The following is an 8,920-nucleotide window of genomic DNA, read 5'->3' as shown; positions in this document are numbered from 1 at the left end:
CAGCTGTCAATTAGTGGCAGTGCGATTGGCTACATTGCTCAGCATGTACTGGACCGAGTCGAAATAGTCTTGGTTATTGGACCCGCAACCCGCCCGTGAAGTAAACTCACAACGTGAGATGTAAGGCAAAAGTTTATAATTTCTTTTGGAGCAGTAGGGAGGAGGATGCCGTTTCTTTTAATGTCCATGTTTTCTCCTGTTTTTGGCTAGAAAGGGAGTCCGGTAAGACTTTTGTTTATTTTGAATTTTGTTTTGAGAGATTAGAAAGTACCCCTTTTGTAAATTAGACCTGTTATGTTTGTTGTTTTGGCCTGGTCCTCTCCCGAAGCTTTATTTGCGCCGTGCTTAGTACTTTTTTTTAACTTGTTAAATAAACCAATTTTCTGGACTGTTATGAAAGTCTGTGCTTTTCTGTGGAGTGCTGGGACAGGAGAGAAGACCTCCAGGTTGCCGGTTGAAAAGCGGTTTATTTTTTTCTGGCTTCGTTCGTAAATGTCCTCGTTTCTGCCATCCCTGACCCTAGACAGGGGAGGCATGTAACAAATATGCATTGCTAAGGACTTCATTTGGACAACTTCAAAGGCGATTTTTCTCAATATTCATTTTTTTTTTTTTTTTTGCTGCACCCTCAGATTCCAGCTTTTCAGATCGTTGTCTCTCGGCCAAATATGGTCAGATCCTAATAAACCATACATCAATGGAAAGCTCATTTATTCAGCTTTCAGATAATGTGTAAACCTCCATTTCGAAAAATTGACACTTAAGACTGGTCACTCTTTCTATCAGTGTTTGAAACAAGTTGTAGGCTAGTCAGAGCAAGCACAAATATGTACAGTATGTTACAGTTTTTATGATACTGTGTTGATGAATGAATGAATGATGCATTTATATAGCGCTTACTGTGTATTGTTGTACACCCAAAGTGCTTTACAATCATGTGGGGGGGTCTCTCCTCAACCACCACCAGTGTGCAGCATCCACTTGGATGATGCGACGGCAGCCACAGGACAGCAGCGCCAGTGCGCTCACCACACACCAGCTACAGGTGGAGAGGAGAGAAAGTCATAGAGCCAATCAAGTGGATGGGGATTATTAGGAGGCCATGATTGACAAGGGCCAGGGGGGCAATTTGGCCAGGACACCGGGGTTATACCCCTACTCTTTACGAGAAGTGCCATGGGATTTTTAATGACCACAGAGAGTCAGGACCTCGGTTTAACGTCTCATCCGAAAGACTGTGCTTTTTGACAGTATAGTGTCCCCATCACTATACTGGGGCGTTAGGACCCACGCAGACCACAGGGTGAGCACCCCCTGCTGGCCTCACTAACACCTCTTCCAGCAGCAACCTAGTTTTCCCAAGAGGTCTCCCATCCAGGTACTGACCAGGCTCAGCCCTGCTTGGCTTCAGTAGGCAACCAGTCTTGGGCTGCAGGGTGATATGGCTGTGGTAATCACACTGGGGGTCACATGGCGTACTTTTGCGTCCATTAATTTTTCATTTTCTAACCATGATGGAAAAAAATAAAAGAAAAAAAAGAACGGTTGTATTTTTAAATGTTGAAAATCAAAATTGAAAGTAAAATATTGTCTTGTTTTCAGATGTTTACTTTTTGCACCTTTTAATAAACATTTTCAAAATGCACAAATTAATAGAAAATTTGATTTAATTCATCATTCAATATAGCCACTGTATTATATATTTATTATACACTGAACAAAACTGATATTATGATTGATTATTGGTCCATGGGATCAAAGTAATTAAAAAAAATGTCCAAGCTAGAGATTTTATATACATTTAGCTTGGCATAGCTACAGTTCAGCATTACGTTGTACAAGCCACCAGATGAAATCATCTGCAACAGAACATCAAGACTGTTATTTGAGCAGTTGAATGAGGTGCAGGAGCAATATGCAGATTCAGGCATTCAGGAAAGTCCGTTTTGTTTGGTAGAAAGGAAATAGTTTTATCCTGTTCTATTCTTTAGTGAAGCGTAAGTATAATAAGCAGTAAGTCCTAGAGCAGTTAAAGCATGAGCTCACTGATGCTATTAGAAATGGGCTCTGACAGTAGCAAGATGAGAGTTGTGGTTCATATCTCTGTGGGATCCTTCCTGTTTCTGCACTTCACGCATGTCCACATATTCAGTGTTTTCTAGATCACGCCGTTTTACATTCCTCTGAAACAGTAAAAGAATTTGTGTTTGAAGTGCTGGTTCAACAGAAACCACAGACATATTACATTACTGGCACACAAAAAGGGTTGGCACAACAGAGGAAAGCCTTTACCTGCATTGGCACGTAGGTCAGAGTGTCAGAAGGCTCCAAATTTGTGACCTGGAGAGGAAGATAAAAAACACAATATATAAATGCATAACAGCTCAGCAGCAGGATATAAATGTAAGCTTAGAATAACAAATATTTGATGGCTATATTGCACTGTGATTCCATTCAGTTTTATCTATAAATGGAAGAATTAAAGGAAAAGTTCATCCAAAAATGAAAATTTGCCTATTGACCGTCAGGCCATCCAAGTGTTAAATGTTTGTTTTTTTTCATCCGTATAGATTTGGAAAAATTTAGCATTACATTACTTGCTCACCAATGGATCCTCTGAAGTGAATGGGTGCTGTCAGAATGAGAGTTCAAACAGCTTATAAAAACATCATAATAATCCACAAGTAGTCCACACAACTCCAGCTCAACAAGTAACATCTTGTGAATCTGTGTGTTTATTAACAAATTCATCATTAAAGCGTTTTACTGTACCAAAATAATCCATAATACCTTTGCTTGTAAGCAGTGCTTGAGTTGTGTATATTTCTCTCCTGATTCAGACAAGACAATTTTTTCACTGGAGAACACAATACTATGGATGGAGGAGTTGTATTTTAGCCGGAAGCATCTGTTTGAAGCTCAAATGTCTTCATGATGGATTTGTTTCTTACAAACATGCAGCTTCTCACTTCACAAGATATTAATCAATAGACTGGAGTCGTGTGGATTATTGTGATGTTTTTATCATTTGTTTGGACTCTCATTCTGACGGCACCCATTCACTGCAGTGGATCCAGTGGTGAGCAAGTGATGTAATGCTAAATTTCTTCAAATTTGTTCTAATGAAGAAACAAACTCATTTACATCTTGGATGGCCTGAGGGTGAAATTTTTCATTTTTGGGTGAACTATTCCTTTAAAATGCTTTCAAAGATACTAAGTAAAGTTGACAGTTTTATTGAACTCCAATAAACAACAGACCATAAAAAAAGATGCTTGCACACAAAAGACAGAAAAGAAATAGGACAGAAGCATTAAAAATATTAATGATAAAATATATATTTCCGGTCTTAGATGGTGATTGATTGTTGCTTAGTAGCATTCTATTAGTGGTGATTGCTTTATAATAAAAGAAAGGTCCTTGAGGTAGTGCTGTTGTGTGAATATAGTCATTTTGTTGTGCATCATAACAGCACTGTGACTGCAGTATATTCACAGTATAGCACAGCCTCTCCTTATTGATTAAATAAATGAATGCAACAAGATATGTATACAGATATTCAGTGGTAAAGACACTATAAAACAACACAAACATAAAATAAAAAGTCACAGGAAATAAGTTTTACCCTCAATTTGATGTAGACTGCAGTAAGAATAATGCTGTAGAGAGACAGCATTATCACCACTATGACCAGACCACAGATTAGTACGGTATACGTGTCTTCAAGTGCGGGCCTTTCTACAGGTGTGGGATCCTGGTTATGTGTTTGGTTAGTGATTGGACAGCTGTTCTTCAGTGGAGCAAAAGGGTTACTGCAACCTTTAAAAAAAATAATAAAGGTTATTGATTTTTTTTTTTTTTTAATGCAAGATTCAAACTAAATCTGAAATGTGATTTCTGGGTATGTAAAACTGATTAACTGATGTACTGTGTTAATCACATGGGGTGAACTTACCTCGGAAAAGCTTAATTTTCGGTCCTTTTTCAGTTTTGACTGGATATGGTTTTATTTTGGATATCTCACAGGAAAATGTATTACTGTGTAAGGCCTCAGGTTTCATTAAGGTGAACGTGAATTTATTGTCCTCATGCTCCCATTTACACTTGTTATGTTCTTGTCTTTTGTCATAAACCTCACAAACATCCTTATCATTCATTTTCAACTTCGCTTCCAATTCAAACCTTTCTTCTCCATAAAACACGCATGTGACACTGACTGAGCCATCGTCATTCAATGTGTGGTTGAGAGGTTCACTCACGCTCCAACTACAAACTGAGGTAACAAAAAAGAAATTCAATTTAGTTCATTTATAGATCAAATGTTGTATATTTGAATTTACTTTGAGAAAACAGTTTGACGTTGATCATGTTTATATGCACACAATTTTATACTTAATATAAATATTCGGTGTAATATAAATATTCGGTGTAAGTCTTTATTCTGAAAATAACATTTACATGCTCCACAGCTATTGGACTATTCCTGAATATATACATATTACTGAAATGTATAATCCGCTTAATCTAAATAAAAATAAGACATGCGCATTATTTTCCTGATATTCTGTTCCGGAAATGCTCTTGCTACTTATTATGATGCATTTAGTGGTTTGGTATTTTAATCAATTTATTCTCATTCATGTCATTGCAATTGTACACAGCAAGGTGACAAAATGTTGAATGTCTGTATCTAATATCACCCAGAATTACCTTCGTTTAAACATATTCATTTATGGTAAATATCCATGACACTTTACAGGACTCAAAATGAATACAGGCATATGACAACTGTCTCCGGAAACCAGAATATTTGTTTAATCTGGTTTTGGCAATCAGGACATTTATATAATCCTGATTAATGCAACATTTTATTTTCATACGCTGATGTTTTACTGCTGACTTAAAGAAACATGTCAAGCTAAATTTACCATCATGGCCAGTTAACCAACTTATTGCTGGTTACCAGTGTAATTTAAATTTTCATGGTCTACTTTCATGCTGGTTTTAGAGATCAAATTCTACACACAACAATAAGCAGTTAAACTAGACTGTGCCAGTAAAAAAAAAACATTATTGCCCATCTAAAACCTGTGCCAAGACCAAACCCTCTAGAAGTTTAAGCTGGTCTAAATTAGTATCAGCTGTTTTAATCCGCATGTTTGACATGAATGTACACAGACCAGTAACTGACAACAGCATGAAAAAGGTTAGTCTCTTACCATTGTGAAGTATGAAATAAAAGCTGAGCGTGAGCAGAGTGAACCTGTCAGGCATGTTAACCTATCCTTGTCAGTTTGACAGTGTGATGGTGGACAAAGCTCTTCAGTTTGTTTTTGCTGGTGTGAGAAAACACAGGAAGTATGTGGGCTAGGTGATTAATATCACCCAGAGACATAATTGTTGCTCAGTGTGATGTGAGAAATCGATTAAGCGATAAGAGAAGACAGCAACATTTAACACACTTGTTAAACAATTCATTATTGTGAAGTGAATCATAATGTGTGGTATTATTTGAGTTGTTACCTTTTTTCTTAAGGTGTCCCAGCAGAGACATGCGTCTGTCAGTGAGGAAGTGAGTGGGAAGCTTTCTTGTAATATGAAGTTGTTGAAAGGAAAATGTTTGATGTACAACCATGTTAGGAAAAACCCATATCCTACTAAATGAGCAATAAAGTAATTCTGATCCACTTACTTTCATATGCAGTTTAGTTTCATAAGAATAAAAAAAAAAATGTTCACAATAGTTATGATCAAATGTTCAGCTATGTAAAACTGTGTAAAGGTGGTTTTACATTAGCCAGAATATAGACACATTGATTTAAACAGGTTTTATTTTCTTCACTACCAATTAGGCAAATAAATGAAAGAAAGCTTGTTAAAGTTGCTATTAGCCTGTCCTAGTTGTGGCAACAGTTGTTTGTAATTCAGATGTATATATGGTAAACCAAGCTCTTTTCAGTTCCACATCCTGTTGAAGCACCACAAATATGAAAGCACAGCAAGTTATCAAGTGACAATCATGTCCTGTTTTTGTGATGGATAGCTGAGGTTCACAAAATTGAAAAACGTTTGTGATGCCTTTGTCATATTTTTTCTTCTTCGTGTCTTGGTGATAGGAAAGATTGATACTGATGGATGACATTCGACTTGTCCGACTTGTTTTTACTGAAAAAAAGTAATTACGATCTGTTGCATTATTTGACTCCATCAGTTGACTTACGTGAGGAGGGTCATTGCAGGTTTTTGTGATGTAAAAAATAATCCAATTTAAATCATTAGTTAATTTTTGCAATACAAGTAACAAACCAATAGAAAAAGGGGGGAACAAAAATTACAAGACTAACGTAGTTGCATACCCGTTACCTAAAATTTGGTTGAAGCATCTTTTGCTTTTAATACAGCAGCCAGTCTTTTTGTATAAGGGTCATGTAATGTCATAAAGTGACTAAAGGATTATAATTACTTTTTTAGTAAGAATGTGATTGGTAATTCCAAACAGAGTAACGTGCCCCATTATAACAGGGTGTGCAATAGTGCAACCAGGTAATTTTAGGTTTTACTTTTTCTTTCTTTTTTGTTACATGAATTTAGTTGGTTTCAATATCACATTAAAGGTGGAAAATATCAATTAAAACATCAGGGGTGTGTGAACTTTTTGTAGTCACTGTATATAATGAGGTGTACAGTGTCATATCCACAAAGATTTCTGTCCCTTTAAAGTTAGAATTGTTAGAATAATTCTTTATTTATTCCCATTATTTAACCTTGAAGGAACAGTTGATCAAATATTTTAACAATCGTGTTGTGTTCCTGACATTTTGACCCAGAGAGGATTTTCTTTTTCCCGAAAATGCAAGTGAATGCTATCGCATTGGACTAAAACTTACTGGCTTTGCTCACACAGGGTATAACAACTAAAAAAACAAATAATTTTTGATGATAATGATAATTTTTTTACTTTTTTTTATCATTTTTCCTACCTTGTTACACATGTGGTGTACTCGGTCAAAAATAACTGATCTGAGCTTATGCCCCTTCATTGTTTGACTGAAAAAAAAAAGCATTATTTGTTGATAATTCTGGCAATGTTCACTTAAAAGCTGAGGTGCATACGCTTAGATCAGGCCTACGATCAATCAGTTCCAAAAAGAAATACTTCATGAAGACCTGTGCTAATTGAATTAAAACAAGTTAGCAAAAATACTGAATCCAATATTTGGTGATAATAATGGGAGATTTACAAGCAATTTTTTAAAGTCTGGTAATTTTTGACCAGGAACACAAAATTAGGTAATATATTTTCAGCACAGCACAAGGGTTAAATGTAAAAATGTTTATTTCATTCTAATAAAATCAAAGAAAATGAAATAACAAAGACAGTAGTCAAATGTTATGTAAATACATGGTAATACATGCAAGTGAGAATTCATGTGAGTACATGTAATTGGAAAATACTTTTGAGTACATGTCAATACATGCAGGTTAAATTTACATGTAAATACATGCAGGAGAAAATTACATGCAAGTACATGCAGGTGAGAATACATGTGAGTACATGCAGACGGAGATATTACCCCCTTAGAATTTCATATAGCTTTCTTTTTGTGAAAGCATAGGTGTCGTGGATGTAGAGACCCTCCATTTGCAGGCGATCATCTGTGTTATAGAGATGAGTGACATCTGAGTTGATTTGTTCACATTATTGTCAAAGTCTAAACTTGAGTAAATCATTCAGAAATGTCTATACAGCTTGTCGACACAAAACTCAACATGACCTGCTATGCTAATCTTTTCAGCAGGCCAGTCTGTTAAAGAAAATCATTAGAATAGACATATTTCTCACCTGTAGAATAAAACTGCAGGAAGTGATGATTAGGATGGCATAAAGCAGAGGAAGTGGGCCTACATTATTTTTGACATTTTCCCGCTCTGAAGTCTGGCTCTGGCTCTGAATCTGGCTCTGGGTGGATACAGTGGGGCAGTTTGGGGTTTCTATGAAAGAAGATAGATAAGTTATTACTAAAGTTGCCCTATGGATGGCCACCCAGAATTACTTTCACTGAAAATTGGCCGATGTGAATCATTTTTTTTTCTTTTCATTTAAATTTTTAATAATGATCAAAATTTAGTGGATGAGGCCTCCTTCTTTTTGACAACAGGAAGCTGGCGGTCTTTAACTGCAATCCTTCTCATCTTTGATGATTGTTTTATCAGTCCTTTTAACTTTTTAAGAGCTTATGTTAGCACACTTGCGTCATAAAGCAATCTACATTTTCAAAGAAAAACATCATTCTCGCCTAAAGTCAAAGTTTCCACTGGTAATATCAAAATGTAGAGCACAAAGTGCTGTAAATTTGAATGTGCCGGGGAGGCCCCATTTCCACCTACTTGCCTTTAGGTGGCCACAACATTTCCTTGTTCACTCTTTTATAATATACTTTCTGGCTCCCTCTAGAGCAGGGGTGGCGAACTCCGGTCCTGGAGAGCCGCAGCCCTGCAGAGTTCAGCTCCAACCCTAATTAAAACTAATCTGCCTGTAGCTTCCTAGTAACCGTTCAGACCTTGATTATCTTGTTCAGGTGTGTTTGATTAGGGTTGAAGCAAAACTCTGCAGGGCTGCGGCTCTCCAGGACCGACGTTCGCCACTCCTGCTCTAGAGCTTTAACAATGAACAACGGCTAAGTGTCGTGAACACTAAATCAAATTTGCTATTTAAAATTTTTTTTTGTAAACATACAGGGATAAAATGTATGATAACACAGTATCCCTGTTGAAAAAAAACAGCATATGCTGGTTAGGTATGTTTTGACGCTGGGATGCTGGTTTAAGCTAGTCCTTTGCTGGTTTGTGCTGGTCATGTGCTGGCAAAGGACCAGCATAAACCAGCAAAGGACCAGTTTAAACCAGCAAAGGACCAGCA

General features: G+C 36.6%; 2 protein-coding genes across 2 annotated transcripts in view; both read right to left on the bottom strand.

Annotated features, from left to right (window-relative positions):
- Positions 1-1,696: 1,696 nt before the first annotated feature.
- Positions 1,697-5,291, bottom strand: LOC107668367 (uncharacterized). Its single transcript, XM_016460207.1, has 5 exons — positions 5,220-5,291; positions 3,956-4,273; positions 3,626-3,819; positions 2,293-2,340; positions 1,697-2,183 (listed from the first exon to the last, which is right to left on the bottom strand). Exons 1-5 carry the CDS (start codon positions 5,272-5,274, stop codon positions 2,055-2,057), a joined length of 744 nt encoding a protein of 247 aa, XP_016315693.1. The 5' UTR covers positions 5,275-5,291; the 3' UTR covers positions 1,697-2,054.
- A 2,213-nt stretch (positions 5,292-7,504) lies between these two features.
- The window catches only part of LOC107668370 (T-cell-specific surface glycoprotein CD28-like), a 3,094-nt gene continuing 1,678 nt past the window's right edge, over positions 7,505-8,920 (bottom strand). Inside the window, exons 3-4 of the mRNA XM_016460210.1 lie at positions 7,844-7,992; positions 7,505-7,656 (exon numbers count right to left, since the gene is read on the bottom strand). Of these exons, the coding sequence (XP_016315696.1) occupies positions 7,579-7,656; positions 7,844-7,992 (227 nt within the window). The 3' untranslated portion in view covers positions 7,505-7,578. The remainder of the gene's footprint in view (positions 7,657-7,843; positions 7,993-8,920) is intronic.

This window comes from Sinocyclocheilus anshuiensis, unplaced genomic scaffold (assembly GCF_001515605.1).
Source record: "Sinocyclocheilus anshuiensis isolate Anshui unplaced genomic scaffold, SAMN03320099.WGS_v1.1 scaffold1237, whole genome shotgun sequence".
Lineage (NCBI taxonomy): Eukaryota > Metazoa > Chordata > Actinopteri > Cypriniformes > Cyprinidae > Sinocyclocheilus > Sinocyclocheilus anshuiensis.
The sequence above is the reverse complement of the archived record's forward strand: the minus strand, read 5'-3'. Positions and strand labels throughout refer to the sequence as shown.

Coding starts and splice junctions, on each gene's coding strand:
- LOC107668367 (XM_016460207.1), bottom strand. CDS start 5,274: ATGCCTGACAGGTTCACTCTGCTCACGCTCAGCTTTTATTTCATACTT. Junction 3,820..3,955: donor GAAAATTAAGCTTTTCCGAG/GTAAGTTCACCC, acceptor TTTTTTTTAAAG/GTTGCAGTAACCCTTTTGCT. Junction 2,184..2,292: donor TGACCTACGTGCCAATGCAG/GTAAAGGCTTTC, acceptor TTACTGTTTCAG/AGGAATGTAAAACGGCGTGA.